General features: G+C 32.6%; 1 protein-coding gene across 3 annotated transcripts in view; it reads left to right on the top strand.

Annotated features, from left to right (window-relative positions):
* The window catches only part of STUB1 (STIP1 homology and U-box containing protein 1), a 60,348-nt gene that overhangs the window by 27,819 nt on the left and 6,672 nt on the right, over positions 1-25,857 (top strand). For 2 of the 3 annotated variants that reach the window (XM_075375089.1, XM_075375086.1), the window contains 2 exons: positions 10,416-10,472; positions 18,746-18,862. In XM_075375089.1, coding sequence (XP_075231204.1) covers positions 10,416-10,472; positions 18,746-18,862 — 174 coding nt within the window. The remainder of the gene's footprint in view (positions 1-10,415; positions 10,473-18,745; positions 18,863-25,857) is intronic. The other variant, XM_075375087.1, reaches the window with a different exon arrangement.

Genomic DNA, 25,857 nt, shown 5'->3' with positions numbered 1-25,857 from the left:
TTTTTAAACTAAACTTGAAATTGAAATGCATAAGGTACGATGAACTGAATGTTCTACAAATTTTAATGATAACATAACTGTTTAACGTAATAAATAATGAAAATTGAACTTGCCTGTAGCACACAAATATTAGCAAGAGACGAACTCGTGAATGAAGGTAAATGAATACATACAATAATCCTGGGCGTAGTCTGCAGTGGTGTATCAGGAATGCAGGAGTGAGACGTGGTTTAGAGGTTGAGCAGGACATGGCGTCTCAAAAATGTAGCAACGAGTTTGGAGAGATTCTGCATCAATGAAAATGTAATCAGCAGCTCGAGAAGATTTGGCGTTGATAGAATTGGCAGTATGTAGTGATTGAGACACTTTCCACAGAGACGTAATATAGTGAACGAGGCTGGACGAACATAGAAACTGTGAAATCACGAAAAACTGACGAGTAAAACTTGAGAATGTTTTGACGTAGAAATACCACAGCGTTTATGAGAGTACGAAGACGACGAGAGTATTTAAAACATTAAGTATGAGAGAGAAAGGTCGCAGTCGACCGCACATGTTGAAAGTTTGATCTACTCTGCCGAAAAAATGGTGTGAGTGAAAAGAGGGGGAAACCAAACCTAGGCAGACCTAAGAGAGTGTGTTGGCAACAAGAGTAGTGTCTAAGTGTTAGTATGAGAACGATTAGAGAAAACGTGTGGAATTCGGGAACGAAGACAAAACAAAAATAATTTACAAGCAAGCAGACCACTAAAGAATTACCTAAGACAGATAAAATAATTTCTGAATATGCGAGTTGAAGAAATGACATCAGGGCAGACAAAGAGAAATAGACTTCTAGGAACTATGACAATATTGAAATTGGTGAGAAAAAAACACTAAGCCTAATATATATATATATATATATATATATATTAAGACTAAACAGCAATAAATAATGCGTGATAGAAATAAGTTGACACCAATATGATGATGCAACAGTCAGTCAAGCTGGAGCCTGAGAGAAATGATATCGAAAACAAACCCAAACAACCTATTTTAAAATACACGTATGATAAGCCTTACAAAATGCAAAATAAATTTACCAAGCCTGTAATAATTACAAGACTCAACCATAACCTTGAATTCATTGGAATAAAACAACTTTACGCGTTGGCATAAACACCACTCATTGAATTCGGATTTCCAAGAGCTAACTTCTAAAACAATAAAAATAGTAAAAAAGGTATTTTTTGTAATAATATTGGCCTTGCAAAAAGGCCATTTTTAATGGCCTTTTGCAGTAACTAATGAACAAAATTCAGTGTTTAATGACTTAAATTATAGATGCTGCAAATTCCCACAACTTTTATTTAGAACCTTTTCGCTTAGGAAGTTTACCTTGGCCTAAAAAATTGTAAAACCGATTTTCACTGTTTTAATGGCCACTATTTTGTCCAGTTAATGAAAATATTTTCCAGTCACATATAAACAAGTTAATACTTACCTTAACCTACAACCCCATATACTTTCCTAAACTCTACTAATTTTTTAACAAAAAAAATTGCTATTGACTGGACTGTTTGTAAGTCTCGCTCATAGTGATCGGGTCTAAAATATATGCTACAAATTGTCGCGTTGATGACACTAAAAATTCTCTTGTCTGTCTTATTTATTTACCCAGATTTTTCTTTGTGTACTATCTTTTGGGAGTGAGTGAAACAACTTATCAAGGTAATAAATATTATTTTTGAGTTTTTTTATTATTATTGGTATTGCACAAAAAACAGTACAATCACCATTTTGAATTTAAATTATTCACTGGCATTCAAACTTGAAACAGGTACACACATACAGTACAGTTTACATATAGTTTTTAGATACGCACATTCAAGGATTTTTTATGCATACAAAAAAATACACTAAAATAGGAATAAAAAAACAATATCTAATCATGCACAGAAGAATGCAGATCACGATGGTATTTCATGCTAAAGTAATAGCTTATAAACTGCGGGTATACTACATAGTAACTGATGGCACGGGTTATCAATTGTCAGTGAGTGACATCATGCGCAGCAGAAAACAGTTTTCAACTGTGGGAGTGTATTATTTGTATAGTTGTATCTGATGCAGTTGGCCCCAATTTATGACCACTGACTTTAATAACCCCTATTAATTTACTAAAACTGAATGACATGGATCACCCAAAGCAAAGTTATTTATTACATCTGTTAACATAACCATTCACTGTGTAATAGTTTAACATTTATAATTGTCCTTTACTAAAAACTCACATCTTCCATAAATTTGAATTAACATGAATGTAGTTTTTCAGAGGTGATTAAGAGCCTTAAATTATCCATTTTCTTATATTATCTGACCAGCTTAGTGCCTTTTTTGTGATATTATCTGAACACTTGAGTCAGAAGATTTTTGTTTGATGTTTTTGCATTCCCTTAAGTAGTGTACAGTTGTAATTTTTTGTGTTTGTTTTTATCAGAATTACTGATCTTCATAATATAATTAGGATAGTTAATCTATCTTTATAAATATTTTGTAATTTTTAAGAACATGTGATTGTAGTAATCAATATACTTGTTCATGTCAGTAATTTTAAATATGTTGTTTTTTATTATAGCACTTACATTTTGTGTAGTTTTTTGTAATGTAGTATTACATTTGTTGGCAGTTTTATTTAATTCTTTTAAGTAACCACTTTCTACAGATTTTTTAAGATTACTGATTCTTTTTCCTGATAACAAAAAAGTATGTCAGTCTCATCATTGTGAAAAAGTTTTGTGTAAAATCCACAAGATATGTTGAAATTATTTACTTAACTATGTCTTTACTGATGAAATCACTTTAATTTCTATTTCTTGAGACATTTTTCCAAATATATCTGCTGTAAGTCAACATCTTTGTTTTGTCTTTAGGCATTATCCTTATTTTTTTTTCATCATTAACATCCATAGGCCACATACTAAGGCATCCTGGAATAGGCGCTTTAATATTGGAAGGACAGGTAGAAGGGAAAAATTGTGTAAGCAGGCCACGTTTGGAGTATGTAAAACAAATTGTTGGGGATGTAGGATGTAGAGGGTATACTGAAATGAAACGACTAGCACTAGATAGGGAATCTTGGAGAGTTGCATCAAACCAGTCAAATGACTGAAGACAAAAAAAAAAAATTAACATCCCTCCAGACCACCTTGTCAAGTGATATTCTTCTAGACTCTCCCAGGCCATCAAGCTGTCTTCAATGAACTAAAATTTAGATAGTGTAGTTATTAAATTCTTTTTAAATAAAAAAAATAAGAAATAGTAAAAGAGTTAAAATGGAAGGGCAAAAGTTTATTGTAAAATAACAGAGCAGGGAGACTATTTCTTCATACTACTCTTTAACTCTTCACTATGCATCTAACAAAGAAAATTTTAATTTCACCATCCAAATTTTTTTTCCAGGGGCTTGTGAAATATAGAGTATGTTTGTGAAAGTTTTCAATAAAAAAAGACTTATTTCTCTACACCAGTATGTACTACATAGAATGAAGAGTACAAGATATCTAGAGAATATTTTCACACTTCAAGTAACTTCAAAATGTATTATAACAAAATCTTTACATTAAAATACAGTGGAAGTACTTGTGGTTAAAAGGTGATGATATAACAACGCAAATTATCTAAAAACCAGTATTTTCAAGAGCTGATTAGTCAGGAAGGTAGTAATTCTACAAGAGTTTATAAATGTAGGGATATTTCAGAATGTTAAATAATTGTTAGATCTCAAAAACTTTTAGGTTAAATCAAAGTAGAATTGGTTTTATCAAAATTTGCAGATACATTGAAACCTATTAATAGAGACCAGATTATATGCATTTGCATATTAAGCTCATTCTCACCAATAATTGCATATTTTCCTTAAAATCTAGTGATGCATATATTCGCTATATTTACAGTATTTTTTGATAGGGTACCTAGTTAACAAATGAAATCTTGCATTGTAGCCGGCCAAACCTATTAGCCACACGGTTCTTAGAGCGCACTTAGCAGCTGTGTGTCTATTGTTTTGGTTGGATAATAGTATTATGAGGCCAAGTAAAACACACACTCATGCGAGACAAGGACAGATGATACCGTTCTGCATCGCACATACCTACTGCAGCACTTTTTTCTTTCTTTTTTCCTATTTAGCCTTCTGGAATACTGTTCAGGTATTATTTCAGAGGATGAATGAGGATGATATATATGAGTGTAAATGAAGTGTAGTCTTTTACAGTCTCAGTTCAGAATTGAAACCCAACTACCAAAGAACACTGGTAACCACGATCTAGTATTCAAATCTGTATAAAACTAACTGTCTTTACTAGGATTTGAATGCTGGAACTCTCAACTCCTAATTCAGCTGATTTGGGAAGACGTGTTCACCGCTAGACCAATCCTGTGGGTTAACAGCACTCCTCCCACTGGGCAATTAAATTACACATTTTATTGTTGACGCATTCATTGCATCAGTTTTCTTTTTCATTTGTTTGTGTACAGTTTAATGTGTACCTTGCCTCCCAAAAAAAATTGTCTCTTCGTGGATAGCTGACTATCCTGGAACATTTACATACGATGGAAATGTTTTATATTGTCAAGTTTGCAAGAAAAATATTTCACGCACAAAAAAGTTTCAAATAGACCAGCATGTCAAGACATATCTAAATATTGCAGGATTGCAAAAGAAAGGCCCACGACAGCAACTTGTAACAGCGGCAAGTAGCAATGATTTCACTTCCAAAGATAAACAGAAAAACCACTTTAGCATGGATTTATGTGAAGCATTGCAAGTAATATTCCTCTTCACAAACTCACAAATTCTACCCTCAAAAATTCTCTGAGAAATATTGCTTGAATCAAAATGTACCAGATGAATCAACATTGCGTAAAGATTACATATCAACAATTTACCTGCATGTTCTGGAAAAAATACACAATGAACTCAAGGATTGCATTATTTGAATTTCAGCTTACAAAACTACCAACACTTGTGGCTGTTACATTGAGAATTTAATTGTTGGTGTATTAAAATTATAGCTCTCTTCTTCCTACTTGGTGGCCTGCAAACACCTTGAAAAGACAAATCATTCTATGATCACCAGATTTGAGAATGAGGGTATTAAAATAAATATTTCTTGAATCTTCTACAGATGAAAGAGTGTTTATATTTCTCTCAGATGCTGCTCCTTATGTGATCAAGGTAGCCAAAGGTCTCCAAGTATTTTATCTGAATTTGATTCATGTGACGTGCTTTGCTCACAAAATACATCGATTCGCTGAAAAAGTACAATCCACATTTGAGAATGTAAATAAACTGCTTTCATCAACAAAGAAAGTGTTTGTTAAGGCACTTGCTCACAATAAGGCCTATAAAGAAAAACTACCAAATGTGCCTTTATCTCCCGAACCAATGGTAACTTGATAGGGAACGTGGACTGAAGCTTGCTGTTTTACAATAACATTTCGAGGCCATCAAAGTTGTAGTAAACGACTTCGATAGTGTAAGATGTCGAGCGATCCTTTTCTACTTATAAAAATATTTTGAGTGATCGAAGACACAATCTTACTACCAAACATTTGGAATAGTACCACCCGATAGTTTACATTTACAAGTAACAAAATGTTAAATAATTGTTAATTATCGAATTTATTGATATGTTATACAGCTACTTAGTAACTGTATGTTGATTTTGAAATAAAAAAACTAAAGATTACTATTTTTTTATTATTTAAAGTTACAAATTTGACTCTTTTCATGCATATTTATACATTTTTTATGCATATTTCAAGCCTTTTATGTTGTATATAATCTGGTCTCTACCTATCAATAACCTGTGTAAGTAATTAGATGCAGAACAAAAATTATTAATTTGCTTACATTGGCTCAGAAACGGGTCACAGCATCATGTGATTTGAACTACACATATGAAAATCCATTGTCTTTAGAACAGCTAAACAGATTTGTATGGTAATAATTGAAATTTGTTCCGGTGTATTGTGTGCTGCCAAAAATCATGTAAATTTTTAGAAAAGGAGGTTTTCTTTCTATATGTAGATATGTAGATGTTACTTTGATAAACATTGTTACGTCCTACCCCATGAGGTACAGTATGTAAACAAACAGCAGACATGGATTAAATTTATGATGATTTGTGGATCCAAGAAATCTAAACTATTGTAATATTTATTACATAATCTATATACATATCATGAGATTGTATGAGGAACAGTAAAAAACATTTAAAAAAATGTAACCGACCATCTGAAGGATATTCTGGTTTCTGAGTTCTGACACTGCTATGAAGAGTGGAAAAACTGTTAGAAGCATTGTGTGGTTTCCCAAGGGAAGAACTACTTCAAAGGCAATAAAGTCCATATATAATTTGATTGTAAATAAAAAGTTTTTCTGAAACAGTCTCATTACTTTATTTACAGAGCTCGTATATCTACACAATCTATTTCGATAATATTTAACATTATGTGATATACTTCATCTAACATTTTGGCCTTACCACCTCCCGATCCATTCGTGCGAGCATTGTCTTTTTTAGCCTGTAATCAGCAACCAAAACAGAGTAAAAGCTGACAGGTTAGGTTATTTATTAGGGGAAACTTAATCTTATTTCCCCACACATATACCATTTCTCCTGCTTAACAATTTGCAAGTAATTTCTTAAATAATTAAATATCTTCATTATTCATTTTTCAACCGTTCTTAAAATATACTTTTTGTAGTTTATTCCAAAAGCAGGACTTTTTGCAATTAGAAACAGTTTTCAAAATTGTATCAGGTTTAATTCCCATTAAGTTACAATGAAAATTACATACAAAACCTTTATATTCATTAATGAATGTGAATACATGTTTAAGTAACAAACAGATACAATCATTTATTCATCTTCATTTAAAATGGGATTCGTGTATTACTTACGGGTTATTTTGAATGCCATGAATTAGAGATTAAACACTGAACAGAACCTTCTTTTTTCTTCTGATACCTTAAAGTACAGCCAATTTCTGCAAAGCATTGTCTTTTCGATTATTTCCTCTCACAAGTTGGAACTGTAATAATTCTAACTATAAATATTTTAATGAATACAATTTTTAATTAGTATACTTTTAATAGATTAATATAACTCTGCAAATAGAGAAAGTGATTAGCAAGAGTTTCATAAAATATTGGCAGAACAAGTTCACTCCATACTCTTAAGGAAGAGTGTAGAGGGGAGAAAGTATGAAGTTGAAGAGAAGTATAGAGGAATGGGCTCCAGAAACTCTTGAAATTAGAAATGTTTTTGAATATAAATTAAACCTTCTCCTTAAACAAGGGACTAACATGTGAACTATTCTAGGCTATAATGAACTGTTTTTATCTTATGTTTTACGGTTTCTTAGGACCATTTGTTTGTACTCAAATATTTAAATTACTGTAGTGTGTTACAGCTATTCATTTCAATTTCTGTAGAGCAATTGGGAATTTTAATGTTTTAATTGAGATATAAAATGATATATGTTTATTTATTACAACAAATATATCATATCCAGAGGATGATAATGTGGAGGAGTTTTTTGCCCAGCAAAAAGTCAAAAAAAAAAAAACCTCATTATTAAACCATACAGATGCTATTGCCTTAATGTGGTCAATTTTTATAGTAAAATTTATTTCTGAGTCTTTTTTGACTGCTGCCCAAGGATTTTCAACAGGGTTTAAGTCTGGGTAGTTGCCTGGCCATAGGAGCACTTAAATGTTTTGTTCTTATAAACTTTTTCCACATTTTTTGGCATTGTGACAAGGTGTCAAATCTTGTTGGAACACTCCATTGCCTTGTAGGATTTTGTTTTGAAGTTGTGTTTGCCGTTTCCTTCAGAATCTTGATATAGCGTATCATGTTTCAACATACATTTACTGGAAGTAATAAATGAGGGCCTTCACATGTAAACTAACCTCAAAAACTTTTTTCTGGGAATGTTTAACTGATTATGGATATGAGCCGGTGATTTATTTTCATCTTGACACTTTTCTTAGCCCTGTGGGGGATGGCAGAGGGAGTCTGATGCTGTCATAGATGTTTAGATAGAATAGCAACCCAGGTGGCTAGGGATCCACCTGGTTGCTTACTTTACCAAGACAGGAATTTTGACATTGAGTTCCAGTTAGCTAAGATATTCACTGTTGGTTGAGACTGGATGTGTGAAGAACAACTCTGTGGTGTGAGGTGTAGGAATTGACCTCACCCCCAAAAGTGGACCAGAGCAGAGAGATAGGATATGTTTTCATAGATGCTTAATAAATTTGTAAATCTGCTGATTTTTAAGTAAGTCAAGAGGACTTTGACTAGCTTGAATTATAGTTGGGATCAACACTTGTTTTGTTGGTATCAGTAGTATTTTTGGTGTTTAAAGACTCAATCAAGTAATGATCTAAGTGTGTAGTCTAATTGAAGCTAGATATGGGCAGAGTTTTTGTGTGAAAACTTCGGTGTTAGATTCGGTTTGGGGATCGCGTTTCCACAAATCAGTTAATTTGAAAGTTGGGGGTTGTAAGTTATGATAATTGGTCGTGGTTGGAAGAAGTTATATGAAAACCATAGTAAGTTATGTAATATACTGATGGAAATGTCTGTGGAGGCATTTGAATTGGTGGCATTCAATAGAGGCCATACTTTTGACTGTGATGTTACCAGGTTTAGAGGCAATTATTTGTCTTTAAACCTGCCTTCTGGTAAAAGCCCATCATGGCTAGGTACAGAGAGAGTGGTGTGGCGACCAGGATTGTCACAGTGTATGTGTTTTTTCCTATGGGGATCAGAATGATGCTTTTCTAAAGTATCCAACCCTTTGCCCTTGAACATAAAAATGTGTCTTGTCGGAAAACGTAGCATTTCTTCAGTCTTTACTTTGGCCCACGAGAGCTATTGCTTTTTTTTTACCATTGCTGGTGTTAAAAATTGCATGTTAGCTGGCAACGAGCTTTCCACCCTGTTGCAAGAAGTCTAATATTTGTCACATGTAAATTTGTTTCACTGCTGCTATTCTCAATTTTAAGTCCACAGCTGATAATTTTGGATCAAGTTTACTTTTACTCACTAATAACCGATTCTGTGTTAGAGGAGTTTTTATTTTATGGCCACTTTTACCTTTCCTTTGAGGTTAAAAGAAGCCAGTTTTTTAAATTGTTTTAAATTAGCATTTACTGTTCGTAGTCCAATACCACACTTGGAAGGTATTTTGTTGTGTCATACTAGTATGCTCAGAAAGAGAAACAATTTTCTGATGCTTTTTTTGCAGTTATGTCCATTATTATTTATTCAAGACACAGAACAAAAAATATGAAAATATGATTTTGTAATAAAAGATGAAATAAATTTTCACAAAATACTATTTGTAACAAGAAAATTGTTTAGTAGCAAAAGACAACTTAAAGAGTGGGTCTGGTCAAGCAGTGTAGCCGTAACATAGAAATAAAGAAAAGAGTCCCTTTGTTCAGATTAATCTGCACATCACTGTAATTGGATTTTAGCTACTGGTGATGTACAGAACCTTTTGCTGATAGTGAAAAAACAATTAACCCGTACATGAAGTAATTTTTCATTAGCTTGCCTTAAACGAAAATTACACTTTGTAATTTTTTCATTATCTTATAACTAATATCCACTTTATTTCTTTAGTGCCTACTTAGGTAAGGATTATTTGGTGGACATCTATCACTATCCTCAAAACAGACATAATTTTTTTTCCACTCATTTTTATAAATAATCAAAATAACAAGAAAGTAAAATACTTCTTTTGAATGGGGTTCATGTCAGTTGGCTGGTTTAATGCTATTTGTGCAGTTTTTAATTTCTATATTTTGTGTCACAATATGTACTGAACCTGGATGTCTTATATGGCAGTTTGTTTTTTCAACATTGTGTTAAATTTCTTTTCTTTCCTTTCCTGTATACCTTAAAAACCTTGTGATTATGAATTGTGCTGACGTATCCTGTTCACATTTCATTACCATAGAATGCTACACTGCATATAAATATCTTCAAGAATTTTTTCTAATTCTTAGATCTATATTTGTTACTAGCAGACAGTCTTATAATAAATAACTGTCATGCCAAAAATCATTATTGTTGCTACATTTTATTCTTTTACATCTGCATTACTTTATCCATCATTTAAATTTTTCTATCTAAATAGTAAAGTCCTCCTACTTTTAAAAAATACACATGCAAAAAACATCCCACGATGGAACTAATAACCAATTTACTAAGGTAGAATGATTAATGAATGAAACTAATCTCGCTCATTTATGTTTAATTTTGTGCAAGTTAACTTACTTTTTGTTTTAATGTCAAATCAAATTGTTTTTCTCATAAATCCTGAATTATGTAAATCTTGTTTTATTTCAGGATAACAATACAAGTGAACTGAATGCATTATTTGCAAAAATAGATGAAAGAAGAAGGGTAAGTAAGAATTATAGAGTACATTTCAAATATGTTGAAAAGATTTTGTTATAATGGAATTGCTAACAAAAGGAAACTGATGCTTCCTGCATGTTAAAGTAAACTTTTAAAAAATGAAAATGTTGATTAAAAAAAAGGCAGCAAAGAGTTTAATAATTTAACAGCTAAGCCTGTAAAGCTATGCAACTCTAGCTACCCGAGGGCATCCCTGATAAGACAGTCACTTTGGGAAAAAATTGAGTGTAACATGAAATTACCCACATAATGAAATCATTAATCAATACAAGAATGTGCCAAAGTCCAGAATCAAACATAAAAGAGAAAAGGGGTTTTTGTCCCCATCCCATTATTGGGGTTTAAATAAAACCAAACATCATCAGAAAGTATCTTAGCTACCTGAATGGCATTAAATTATGTGAAAAAGTTAATTATGAAAGTAATATTAATAAGGGTAGTAAAGAATTTTGATTTTCTGTTCCTTATGTTCCAAGCTACTACTTCTCAGATTTTACAAATATGGAACCATCAGATAAATTATTAAATTTTGTGTTTTTACCCTTGATCTCATTTTTAATTCTTGTATTTTAATATTAGAGAGCTGTTTAAATAATTATTCAAATTTAATATGATTTATTGAATTTTTGAAAATAATTTTAAAATATTTTATAATTCAAAAGTAGAATTTTTTTAATGATTACCATACTAGTTTCACTGGTTAAATTTTTTTATAAATTTTAATTCAAATTTTTTGAAAAATTTAGAATATTTATTTACACCAAACTAAAGGTTTTTTTAAAATATTTATCATTGATTAAAATTTGGTGAACAGTAGTTGAAGTAAGCTGAGGGACACTTTTACAGAAATTCTTTGTTAAATTGCTTTTAAAATTGAACATTTTTTCTTAGTATATACATTTACAGAAATGTAAATTCAACTCTCACTTGCGTTCGTTGTGTAAATGTGAGAAAAATGATTTTAATGATTATTTAGGAGTAATTATTTCTGGACCCATGAACCTGCTGAAAAAAAATTGCTGAAGTGTATAGAGTTCTTTGGTGAATGCGTGTGTATGGTTATGTGTGTTAAGTTAATCTACCGTAAGAATTATAAAATAATAAAGTATAAAATAATTATAGTTTTTTTTCTTAAATTTGTTCAAAGATTTCTTTCAGAAATATTTCCCATCTTTTGTTTGAAGTAATTCAAATGAATATCGAAACAAAGTTAGAATATTTGTGGATAGTTTTTTATAAATACAGATATATTATGGTGAAAGAAAAAGTTTCTTGGTATTTTCATGGTAGATAGCTTCAGGATTGCATAACTTCGGTAATATTAATAAAATCTGGCAACACCCCTTTCAAAATCTTTTGAAAGGGGAAATAGATATCGCTGAACATTTTTAAAAAGGCTATGATTAAGATTATATTTATTTACTTAAAAGTTGTTGTGCTTTGAAAATTAGTGAAAATAAATGAAAAATTAATTTAAATGTCAGGAAAAGACTTTTGAAAGTGTATGTTTGGAGTGTCGCTTTATATGGAAGTGAAACTTGGACAATCGGAATATCTGAGAAGAAAAGAATAGAAGCTTTTGAAATGTGGTGCTATAGGAGAATGTTAAAAATCAGATGGGTGGATAAAGTGACAAATGAAGAGGTATTGCGGCAAATAGATGAAGAAAGAAGCATTTGGAAAAATATAGTTAAAAGAAGAGACAGACTTATAGGCCACATACTAAGGCATCCTGGAATAGTCGCTTTAATATTGGAAGGACAGGTAGAAGGGAAAAATTGTGTAGGCAGGCCACGTTTGGAGTATGTAAAACAAATTGTTGGGGATGTAGGATGTAGAGGGTATACTGAAATGAAACGACTAGCACTAGATAGGGAATCTTGGAGAGCTGCATCAAACCAGTCAAATGACTGAAGACAAAAAAAAAAAAAAAAAAAATGAAAAATTTGATACATTTTGAAATTTTATTATAAAAACGAATAGTGCAACTCAGGCTGCTAAAAAAACATGATGTAGTATCATTTTATATAACAGAAACTGGTTCAACCAATCTGGAAATTTTTATGTCTGTAGTACATTCCACTCTAATCAGCCAATGAGTGAAAATATTTATGAAATTGTGGAAAAAAGCTGTCAAAAGTATTTCATAACTTTCCTGTCTATTAATAATAAAAATTAAAAGAGTCATTTTTCCAAAAAAACAAAATGTATGTTTCAGAGGCTGGAAATAAACTTTAAACAATTTTTCAAAAACTTTCATATATATGTTTTAAGCTTAATAAATTTGGTTAAGTAAAGTGGTCTGTAAATCTAAAACCCCCTTCTCAGTCAAGGCTAAAATAGAAAAAATAAAAATTCATTAAAATTTTCTAAATTTTGGGTCCAGGGTCTGTAATTTAAAAAAAAATCATCTGTATATATGTAGTATAAACATTTTAAAAAACTTGAAAATATGTAAATCGAAAAGTGAAGAGCAAATGAACAAAAACATGTACTCCAATTTTTATTAGGTGGAGATTGATTTTTTAACAGTTTTTTTGGATTACTTGTATATACATTGTAGTTAACAAATTTGCAATCAAGTTTTCTCTAAAATGCCTCTGAAGAAGATTGAAACTTATTTTTCCACAATATCATCCCCCACTTCCTGAATCAAAAAAAAAAAAAAAATAAGATCAATGTTCCATACATACTAGTAATATTTGAGCCAAATTTCAAGAAAATTCAATTTGGTTAATTCTTAGATATAAGGCCAAAAAGTTTTGGGACACATATGTTTTTTTGTCTAGATGAACTAGTTGGACCCAGAAAAGTAAACATTTTGGCGTAAAATACCCACTACCCCATTTCTGACATGATTACCATACTTTTCCCCTTTTAATATAGCTGTTCTAGCTATATTCGCAAAGATTCTAATCAAAGCAAGGTGAAACTCTGCAAATCATGGAAAAGCCAGGATTGACTACAAAAAAGATGCTGTGTTTATAGTAGGGTTGGAAAGGAATTGTTTACTATGCCTCCTGCTGCCTGGTCAAATAATTGATTTTAGTCTTTACTGTCAACAATTGGAAAGATAAACCAAACTGTCATGTGTTCGCGGTTTGTCAGGAATATTGAGAAATAGCACCCAAAATAATTTCTTACACAGTTTATTATACTTATGTAAATTTATACAAAAATAGCAATTCAAATTAAATACAAAATTAGTTTAATAACAATTAAATTATAAATAACAAAATACATTTCCGATTAACTAAAAAGTTTATAATAATGAATACAGACTAATATTGAATTAATAGTAAGATTACAATCAAAAAATCAACAATGCACTATGTGCAAGTATATTCACTTTTATTATTTACAAAAAGTACCTTATAGTTTATAAATGAGTAGAATAATGTTTATTTCACTCCTGTTCACAAGTAACTTGGCAAGCAGCTTCTTGTTTTCAACCACTGTCCAAAATGGAATTCTTGTGACACACTCTTCACTCGTTTCTTACCAGACACATATTCCGAATTCCCCAGCACACTGTGATAGTTTTTTTGCACAGTGAACTAAAATCTTCAAAATTATTCTCTGCTGGTCCCTGGCAGTATTTATAAATCTTGACCTGCAGTAAGTATCTGACTGTGTCCTTTTGATTGTTCAAGCATATTAATTTCCATTGTGTACCTTCTATGCTTTCCTGTAAGTCCTTTTCTAGAAAGAACCCCTTTGTTGTTTCTTCTAGATTGAGATGCTAGACCAGTTAAAAATACAGTGGTAAAAAAATGTTGTAAAGAAATATTCACAGCACACAAAGCTAACCTAACTCCTTCAACATAAATATATAAGCTTGTCATAACTATAACAAGGAAAAGAAGCACAAACTCGGGTCATGAATTAATTGTGTTAAAAAGAGTACCTTAAAAAAACATAAACTGTTGCCTAGTATTTATTATTTCAGAAATCATATTCTTTTTCTCATTCTTCTGAATATTTTTTCACTCAAGACTATCACTGTCAATTGAGTTTGTAATAAATTAACCACCAAAATCAATTAAACTTTTATAATCTAATGTATCACTACTTTTTTTTTGTCTTCAGTCATTTGACTGGTTTGATGCAGCTCTCCAAGATTCCCTATCTAGTGCTAGTCGTTTCATTTCAGTATACCCTCTACATCCTACGTCCCTAACAATTTGTTTTACATATTCCAAACATGGCCTGCCTACACAATTTTTTCCTTCTACCTGTCCTTCCAATATTAAAGCGACTATTCCAGGATGCCTTAGTATGTGGCCTATAAGTCTGTCTCTTCTTTTAACTATATTTTTCCAAATGCTTCTTTCTTCATCTATTTGCCGCAATACCTCTTCATTCGTCACTTTATCCACCCATCTGATTTTTAACATTCTCCTATAGCACCACATTTCAAAAGCTTCTAATCTTTTCTTCTTAGATACTCCGATTGTCCAAATAAAGCGACACTCCAAACATATACTTTCAAAAATCTTTTCCTGACATTTAAATTAATTTTTGATGTAAACAAATTATATTTCTTACTGAAGGCTCGTTTCGTTTGTGCTATTTGGCATTTTATATCGCTCCTGCTTCGTCCATCTTTAGTAATTCTACTTCCCAAATAACAAAATTCTTCTACCTCCATAATCTTTTCTCCTCCTATTTTCACATTCAGTGATCCATCTTTGTTATTTCTACTACATTTCATTACTTTTGTTTTGTTCTTGTTTATTTTCATGCGATAGTTCTTGCGTAGGACTTCATCTATGCCGTTCATTGTTTTTTCTAAATAACATCATTTTAATCTTTTCAGGAATTACCAGTAACATGAGCGCACAGCAGAAAAACTAAAAAAAAGGACCAAAATAAAACAATAAAAAAAAAATCGATATAAAAAATAATGAAAAGACAAAAGATCTTACTGTTATTTCTCTTATTTCCAAGATCTCACTTTGTTCAAAACAAATTTTTACCTTTTAAAATTGGCTTTAGGTTTATAATACATGTAAATTTTTGTTAGTTGTTTTGTTTTTAATGATTGATTTATATTATTTTGACTATGTTGTTTTTTTCTTTGTTTTTCTTTTGTGTTGTTCTGGGTTGGGGTCTATTTTATTATTTCATATTTGTATTGAGGTATTCATTTTATTTTTGTTTTCTTTTTATTATTCTGATCTTTTGTCTAATTTTTACATTTTTTGTTGTTTTTTCATTTTAGATTTTATTTATTTTTAGTGTAGATTAATTCCATACAGGTCATTCCATGTCAAAGCAACAAGACTCACAACTTTACCATCATCAATTTCAACAAAATTCACAGGATTGATCATATCTATAGAGTGATGCAAAAAAAACTTTTTTTTCAGATTTTTCAGTCGCTCAGTTTTTTGAGAGGGCCCTGTAAAAAAGTGAAAAAATTGCAAAAAGCAAGCTTCAGGTAATTACAAAAGAATAATTTTCTCAGCTCTTACAAGAGCTAGAGAGCTCAATTTAGGCCATTTGAAGACTTGCTGTAGCCCCAAGTCTTTTAACAGTCCTTCCCACACCATCACATGCACTTTTGCCTCTCTGCTTTGATCCCAAAGTCTGATTCATGGTAACAGGTTGAGAAAATTAAGTCTGTTTTTGTACTGAGAGGCAGCACCATCATTGTAGTAATAGATTAGGCTTGGTTTTATGATAAAATGAAATGGATTAAATATTTCTGAAAAAGGTGCACTGCTATTGTGTCACATGTGAGATAGTCTGACATTATGACAAGAGATGTATGCATCAATATTTTTGTTGTTGGATCTTGGAAATAGATTGTGAAAGGGTGAACTGTTGCCTGTGCATTGTTCCAGTGGAAACCTTCAGCTGCATCCTGGAGAATTAATGAATAGTTTTCAGCGAAGTAGCAGATTGCAAGATATTCACCTTCTTTCAGAGATTACTTCAGGTGGGTGAGGTAACTGGACTATTGACTAGCAAGAAATGAGTGTTGAAGAAGTTTCAGAAGTATTTCAAAATGTATACTGATTAATTCTTCACTAGGTTTGACTAATGTCTACTGTTCGTAGGTGAAGTTTTCAATGCAGTTGAGCTCAAAAGCTTCCTCAAGCCTTCCCTTGACTTCTTCAAACCTAGGATAGTTTTTGCAATTTCCAAAGTAGCAAGCTTCAGTTGGGTTAGCAGACACTACGTACATCATAATATCTTTGTCGGACCTAATTGGTCTATCAGCTCTTTCATTCTACAATGCATTACCAAAGGTTTTGCATTTTGTTGTGTTCCACTTGCACCTGCAAGAACATAGTGCTTAAGCCTGAGTTCATAGAACTTTGAAAATCCTACTTTTAACAATGGAAATAACAGAGAAATAAAATCTTTACTTCCGGGCATCATTCGATCTTATTCCCTCACTCTCATACAGAAAAGTTACTTTTTCTGCTGTTTCAAAATGTAAAGTTCTATCAAGTTTAGGATCAGGACATTGCATGACCTTTTTCTTTACCAGGCTTTTAGTTTCCCTTGCAGTGTAGTTTGATACTCCAAATTTATCTTGAATGTCTCTTTTGAAGTACAGCTTTTAGGGAGCATTGTCAATATTGTTATCGTGATGCTCTTATTTGTAATATTAAATTTTTCCATCAAATGATTGATAAGTTCACGATCAGAGAGGAGAGAAAAAGCATCTTGTTCAATATTTTGCTTTTGAACATCACTGCTACTTTCTTAAGCGTTTCCTAAGGGTATCTTCTATTACATAGTCATTTTTTCTGAATAGGCGATTCATTCAAAACGATCAAATTTTTGTTCAATGCATTTACAGCTTCATTTTGTTCTGGGAAACACAAAGGATCTAATTGTTGAAATTCTTCATCAGAAGTAGATTTTTTAGCAGATGCTTGTAACTGTTTGTGGCAAGTACCACAAATTTTGTAGCCTTGTTTGAGAAAAGTAAATGTTTGCACCAAGTTCTTGCTTACACTTCTCAGATTTTTCTTACAGGAATTATGACTTTAATTAAAACTTTTCAAATGGATTGCCAAAGTACATTTTTCTTAAAGTTGTAGAAGTTGATGGTACCATGCCTGGTAGCTATATTCTGGTCCAGGGATGTGATGAATTAGTCATAAAACTCCAAACCTGTAGAGAAAGGCAAGCTCAGTTAACAAAGAATGACTGAAAAATCTGTAAAAAATATTTTTTTTGCATCACTTTATTGATATGATCAATCCTCTTGGGGAGTACATCACTGAACCAGGAGATGATCCAGACTGAACATTACTTTACTTCACTCAAGAGGATGAAACATGTACATTATTTTGCTGACACTAGGAGTGCATGTCATGACATGCTACTACCACCTGATGCTTTCTGCCTCATCAAGTGACCCAGTCTGGAAGATTGAAAGGGGAGGGTTTTCATTGATTGAATCTCAGTTAGCAGTTGCCACATAGGGGGAACAATTTGAATATTCTGTTGTACCTAATTATTGCAAAATAATTTTTTTAACATGATCCCATTGCAATCCCATTATGAAATGTTTACCACATGTACAACACATTAGGAAACAAAATATATTTTTTCAACTTTTTAAAAAATACACTTTTGGATATATTCGAGGTCAAGTAATGTTTTTGAAGATCTGAACTATTAATATCACAAAACTTTGCCAAGTGACATATATGAAAGACCATACCAAGAGCTTTAGAATGACACCAAAATGAGCTCTACCTCTTGTAGGAGCTGAGAAATTTATTCCTTTGTAATTAATCAAACCTTGCTTTTTGCAATTTTTTCACCTTTTCTATGTGGTCCTACATAAAAAACAGAGTGACTGAAAAATAAGAAAAAAATATTTTTTTTGCATCACTTCATGGGTAGAGCTAAACCTGTAAATGTTATTTGAATTACTGGACATGAATCTGAGAATTGCATTTATTTTTGTTGATTTGATGCAGGATGCCCCATATTTTTGTTGGTTTTTGGTTGGGGTTATCAACCTAAGCTTCTCAGAACAGGTTTTTTTTTTTTTAATTTTCTTTAGTCTTTTTGGTTCTGAATCCTTTACTCTTTTTGACTGTGAATCCTTTAGAATTCCTAAAATTGACAGCTGTTATGATGAATAGTGATTAATGGTAAAATATAGCTCATAACTGGTATGTGTGTTGCATAAAATTACCTGGTAATTTTATTGTGTTTATTTTATAAATATATATCACATTATAATTAACTTAACTCATTTCATATATCTTGGTTTTTTTTAGAAAAGAGATGTTCCTGATTATTTATGTGGAAAGATCAGCTTTGAGATTCTTAGGGAGCCTGTAATTACACCTAGTGGAATTACATATGAAAGAAAAGATATAGAGGAACATTTACAAGTAAGCTATTTTTGTAAAATTTATGTTTTATTTTATTTATGAATCTCGTATTTGCTCCGACTATATCTTCTTTACAAAAGCTTAAGTATTAAAGAAATTTTCTTGATTTGCTATCAGAATATCAAGAGGATAACACCCCTTAAAGTGTCATTCCTCTTAGAGTTGTGATCTATTTTTATTTTTTGTTTACCTTATCAAACTAAATGCAGATAATGCATAGAAATTGTCTATTGTTTGCATAGGAAGTAATCTATATTAACTAATCTATCCCACACCTGTGACCATTAACAGATCCAGTGCAGAATAAGATATTTTTGGGCATACAAATAGCTGCTACTAGTCTTGTCAGAGGATGAAATTTTGTTATTAGGGAGAATTTGAGTATATAGCTTCTAAATGATGAAATATCTGATTATAGGGAAAGGTGGCAATATCATGTTTGCAGGAGAGCATCTGATCTTATTTCAGCAGCTTCCGGATTATGCCACCTTCCGGATCATCAGAGTGTTTGAAGACAGTAAAAAGATGATTGAATATTTCAGCTGATGTGATATGGAAAATGTTATGAAATAATTATGTAAGGGATATAGTTTACCATACTACTCTGAACCTAAGATTATTATTTAAATGCACATTGATTAAATTCAGTATTCAACAAGTTTTGAAAATATCCATCCATAATTTTTGCAACAACAATTTTATAAATTTTTGCTGATGAGGTTCCTAGATCTAAAACTAGATTCATCATTTATGGTGTGCGATATGAAATTTTGGAAGAAGATATTTATTAAATAAAGGCCTGCTTTGAGAATAGATGAGATATTTGTTTCATAAAATTATCAAAGGAGGATTTATTGTTTCAGTGATTATACATAATAAATATTAAAATGAAGCTCTTGTCACAAAGCTGCATCTGCTTAGTCGTCTTACCTTCTCATATCTTTTTACAGACACAATCTGAAAGCAATAGTAAATTTAAATGGTCTGTTGTACATTCAACATCTAAAAATATTCATATAAAAATAATTAAGTTATGTACCTTTTAATATGTTTATTATTTAAAGTTAGTATGAAGTAATCAAATTCATTATACTGCTATCTGTTAGCTCATTAGAATCTTATTCTTTTTTTGGAACTTTGAAAAAGAACCTGTCCAGTAACACTTCCTTTTATCTCCTATTGAGGACTTCACAGAAATGTGACATTTTACTGGCAAAACAGATTTGTCGCTTGCATTGCCATATCCTTATTTGTGGTGCTTTTGTACAAACTTCCATTGTTTCCCACACTTTAATAACTAATTTCATTTGAAGTGAGGGATTCATCTATCTTCCTCTCTTCATCCTCAGACAGGTTCTCCTCAATAACTTCTCTCTGTTGCTCACGATGTAAATCCATTGGATTTAGCTCATGGCCATGTTCCTCCACCAAATCTTAAATTTTCTCCTCACTTATATCCAGACCTTCCAGTCCTTCCTAAGGGCGCTGTTTCATTGACAACTGGTAGCTCCTGTTCATGACCAAACATCTCAGTCCAATTGGACCACAATTATCACCTAGCAGAACTTAGATTTATCTTAATTACTCCATCTCAGGCTTTATTGATAATCTTATTCAAATTCCTCCAATAAGTTGTACTTCCTTAAGGTTTGCAGGATAGGCAGGACCATATATCCATAACCAGCAAGAATTTGAATGGCAAATTTTTTTCTAAAAGATCAGGACCTTGTTGATCCAATCAACGTAACAAGACATGAGTGACTCAAGCCTTGCTGTTAGACTTCACATTAGATTTAACTGACTTCTGCAGCTTGCTTTTTATGAACGCTCATGGAGTCTTTGAATGATACACAAGCTTGTATCATTAACTAGAAATTTAACTTTAAAATCACTGCTTACATTAGCACACAACAAGAGGCTGAGACAGCCAGTCATCGGCTTGTGACCATGCATTACATTCTCTTCTACTATAATGTAGGTCTTCCTTGGCATCTTTCCAAAAAAAAATCCTGTCTTATTGCAGTTAAAACTTGCTGGCTTTACTAGGACTTGAACGCTGTAACTCTCGACTTCCAAATCAACTGATTTGGGAACGCTAGACCAACCCACCGGGTTGGTCTAGTAGTTAACGCAACGCGTCTTCCCAAATCAGCTGATTTGGAAGTCAAGAGTTACAACATTCAAGTCCTAGTAAAGCTAGTTATTTTTACATGGATTTGAATACTAGATCGTGGATACCGGTGTTCTTTGGTGGTTGGGTTTCAATTAACCACACATCTCAGGAATGGTCGAACTGAGAATTTACAAGACTACACTTCATTTACACTCATACATATCATCCTCATTCATCCTCTGAAGAATTATCTAAATGAAGAATTATCTAAAGGGTAGTTACCGGAGGCTAAACAGGAAAAAGAAAGTTAAAACTTGCTGTGGCAGGTAAAACTTTGAAAACAATGAGCTTCTGGAACTCGGCAGCAAACACCTTAGCTGCTTTTGTGTCTGAACTTGCCTTCTATAACCCTAGTGTCCTGAATAAACTTAAATTAATAAAAATATTTAATCAGAAAACTGCAAAACAAAAATAACAAATAGAAAAAGGAAAATTAATATAAACAAATTGCAGTGAATTACTAAAAAAGATCCTTTGTTTTGTTTATTTATTTTAATATATTCTTATTTATTTTAATATATTCTTTCAATCCTTTTTAGATTGTTTTGCAAATTTCAGTTTTAAACTAGGACATTTGTGGGTTAGTCTAAACACAAAATTGGCTTTGTAAACTTATGCAAATGTTTCCTGTTGCCAGATATGGTGTGATTTTGTACTACTTTAGCAGGAGAGCATCTTTCATAAGCATATCACATCTTGATATTGTACAAGTTGTTGAGTAGTTAATAAAACACATGTTTAGTCATTCTCATGCTGTTCGTACATACATACATATATATATATATATATATATATATATATATATACGGTTCGATCAAAATATAATTAGCGGAATTTTTACATTTTCTGTGCTGTTCAGTCCAATTATGGTTTTTTTTGTTGTGTTGGTACACTTGTCACTAATGTATATTTACATTGGTAGCTGTATTGGATGCTTAGTTTATTGTAAGCTTTTGAAAAGGTTACACATGTTTTCGTTTGATCGACATTTTTATCTTGTGGACAAATGGAACAAAGAATTTGCATTAAATTTTATTTTAAGAATGGAATAAAGTGCAACACTACATTTGGAAATACTGAATGTTGTTTTTTGCGATTCTTCTACGAATAAAACAAGCGTTTACAGTGGTACAAATGTATCCAAGAGAGCCGTGAAGATGACAAGCGCCCTGGACATCCCAGCACCTCAACAATCGATGACGTCAAAAAAGTGGAAGAAATGATTATGGACAATCGCCAAATTACTATCAGAGAGATTGCTGATGATGTTGGCATATCATTTGACTTATGCCAAGCAATTTTTTTTTTATGTTTTGGACATGAAACATGTGGTAGAAAATTTGTTCCAAAATTGTTGAATTTTGAACAAAAGCAGTACCAAATGAAAATTGCTCAGGAGTTGCTGAATGAAGTGAACGATGATCCAGAACTGCTCAAATAAGTCATTACTGGTGATGAAACGTGGGTGTATGGGTATGATGTTGAAACTAAGGCCCAGTCATCCCAATGGAAGCATCCTGAAGAAGCTACCATATTCGCCGGACATGGCTCCCTTGTGACTTCTTCCTATTACCCAAGCTGAAAAAAAACCATGAAAGGACAACCATTTTGCCAACATTGAAGAGTAGTAAGAGAAGTACTTTGAAGGTGACAGAATCAATATTAATAAATAAATGAAGATTTTTTGAGAAAAATAAAATTCCACTTATTTTTTTATCAAACCTCATGTAGAATATAAAATGCCATGTTTATTTCTTCAAGACTTAACAACTTGCTTACCCACTCACTCTTTGCATATCTGACTCTTCTTTTTACACATTCAAAATTATTTTCTGTGTTCTGGAATTAATTATTTCATTATAACATGCACTTCAATCTAGGTAAAAATTGTAAAACTGCTCAAGTGTTTAAACTATCATCAATGTGCATGTTCATTGGACAACCAGTCACATATGAATGCGAGTATTTGTTCCAGCCGCAAATAGTGAACATTTTAACCTGCTTACCATAATTAACCTTTAACTACTACACGCACATATATATGTTCATTAGAAGTAGTGCCTGACTCACTATAAATACATATTGTGTTTATAGCTTTTTCATTATAAATATGCATGTTTTCAGTTAATAATTTTACTGCACTGTACTGCAATCTATCGTATATTTTATGAATCTGTGGTAATTTTTCTGAGTGAGAGAGGCAGACAGACCTACTCAAATTTAGCTCCATCGCAGAGTCTCGCGTGACATTTAATTGCTTTCTACCATTGTTGAGATACTGCTACACCTCACTGCTGCATGGTAACCCATACCCTTGGCAGTGCAGTCGCTGTACCGCTGACAGCCAACATTCAACAAATAATCATCACAAATTCAATCTAACCATGGCTCGATGCCAACACTCCTTTTGTCAATCAACTGCCTAAATGGTCCCTAGCCACCCAGAGTGCTACACTAGTATATCCCTTCAGCTGCCCTGCTCAGAGCGAAGAAGCAGAGGAAGCCAGCCACAATAATTAATTCTCTGCGAATCTTCCAGTTGGCTCACAGATCAAAGAAGGAATCCACTCTCTTGAGTTCCCTTAACAGCTCTGGTACGTTCAGCTTCGTACAGGCGTAAACATAAAGTACATGGTCTACGGTGTCATCGACTACAATCTGGGCACAAGCCCAAAACAACCAAACCAAATCTAGCCAAACTGTTCCTAAAAATGCCATGTCCTGAGAGGCTTGTTAACAAATAACACTTTGGGTTTCTTGGCATGACTGGCTTCCTGCTTTTGCCGAACAACCTCCGTTAGCGCCTTAGCTGTGCTGGAGCTGGAACTGGAGCCTCCTGAAGCACCTTGACCTCTTTGGGCTTAGAGGTCAAAATCTCATACTCCTCTGCCACTGTAGAGAAGGCCTCTTTCAACTTGGTTAGACAAGTAAGAATAGCCTTCCTCGTACTTGAGCTGATACCTCTGGGGAGAACTAAAAACTCGAACAAGTAGTTCAGGTCCTCCTGAACTACTTTAGCCAGTGAGGCAGAATTGCCAGGTCTACCCTTTGCCTTTCTGAACGCCTCAACCGCTGGAATCTGCTTGATCCGGGTGGATGCCCCTGTCTCCGTCTCACTAACCTGATCCTCAGAGGAAGTCAAAGGCACCAGCTCCAGCTTCCTCTTTCGCCTGGGCTTGCTAGCCACTACCTGAAATTCACTCATGGCCAAAGAGTCCCTACCCTGACTAACCACTATTCTCACTGTCTTCCTCCTACTTGCTATATGGGCCCACAAGCATGACAACTACCTGCAGCGAGCATGGGCAGCTGGAGACCTTAAGTATTCTCCTGTTACTCTGTGCACCTCTTTGCTGCTACTGGATCGATAGAGTGCAAGCTATGTACAGCACAAAATCACAGATTATGGCCTTCGTTCTTATAAGAATGCGAGTAGGACTGAGGACTAAGGGAGAGTCATTTACTTGTCACAGGGACTTACACCAGGAGTCGTTGCTACCTTATCGCCGCGCTGAGGAAGGTGCCCGTACAAAAATTACGTCTTATACTGCATGAATAAGTTGGATTGATGAACCTCAGTTGGAAATGACACTACTGTTACTAAAGCACTCAATTCAGAACTGCAGAAGGTACTCGCTCAACTACAGCTCAAAACGGAAAGAAGGCTCGAACGCAATGTCACTTTATCTGTTTCAAAGAGCCAAAGTGTGGTTTACTTGGACAGGAAATAAAGATGAACCAAATGGATTATGTATTGAATGCAAAAAAGTTGTTAGTAACAGTAGTTTAAATCCAGCTAAACTAAAAAGCCGTTAGGAATTGAATCGTCCATATTTATATAATAAAACTGTTGAATACTTTCAATGTAAATATGAAGATCTAACAAGCAAAAAGAACTCATTTCTAATTACATGTTTTCCAATAATGAAGCATCTCTTGAGGCTTCTTTTCAAATTAGTTGTCAAATCGCTAGGGAGGGCAAAGCATATATTATTACTGAAAAATTAATAAAACCCTTTCTTATTGTAATTTCTTGCAAACTTAGAGATAATTTTATTAAAGACATTAATAGCATACCTACCACTAGGTATGCTAAAAGGTTCATTACCTTTTTAATTCTTCAATCCAAGAAGATATGCTTTTTTGTAAACCACTTGTAGAATGAACTACTGAAGAAGAAATTTTTAAACTTATTAATTCATACATGCAAAAACATGAACTAAGTATGGATTTATGTTCACATATTTGCACTGATGGTGCAAAATCTTTATTAGGCTGAAAAAAAGGAGCTATATCACAAACTATTGCAATAGGTCCGCACATTGAAATTCTCATTGTTGTCTTCATCATCATCAGTTAACAGCAAAAGAATACCAAAAACATTAAAGAACATTTTCGATGAAGTGGTGTAGATAATTAATTTTATAAAAAAAAGAAATAAATTCAACATTATGTAGTTTATTATGCGAAGAACTATCTAACACACGTAAAACCTTCTTACATGCAGAAGTGCAATGGTTATCATATGGTTAAATCTTAAATATTTAATATCTTAATTTAATATTATTAAACTGTAGGATAAAATTTAATTTTTTAAGATTAGATTTGTGGGAATCTTATGTGAAAAATAATAATACGCAATGTTTTGAAAAGCTAAGTGATTTTCTAATCAAAAATGAAATAAATTTGAATAAAGATGTTAAAGATATAATTCAGGAGCATATTTTACTATTAAAAACCATGTCAGGGATTACTTTCCTCAACAAGAAGAGTCCCATGGCTGGATTAAAAATCCATTTCAAAATTTCAATAATAATCAGAA

The sequence above is a fragment of the Lycorma delicatula genome, chromosome 9 (genome assembly GCF_047948215.1).
Source record: "Lycorma delicatula isolate Av1 chromosome 9, ASM4794821v1, whole genome shotgun sequence".
Classification (NCBI taxonomy): Eukaryota; Metazoa; Arthropoda; class Insecta; order Hemiptera; family Fulgoridae; genus Lycorma; species Lycorma delicatula.
Note: the sequence above shows the minus strand (reverse complement) of the source record. Positions and strands in the feature narration are given on the sequence as shown.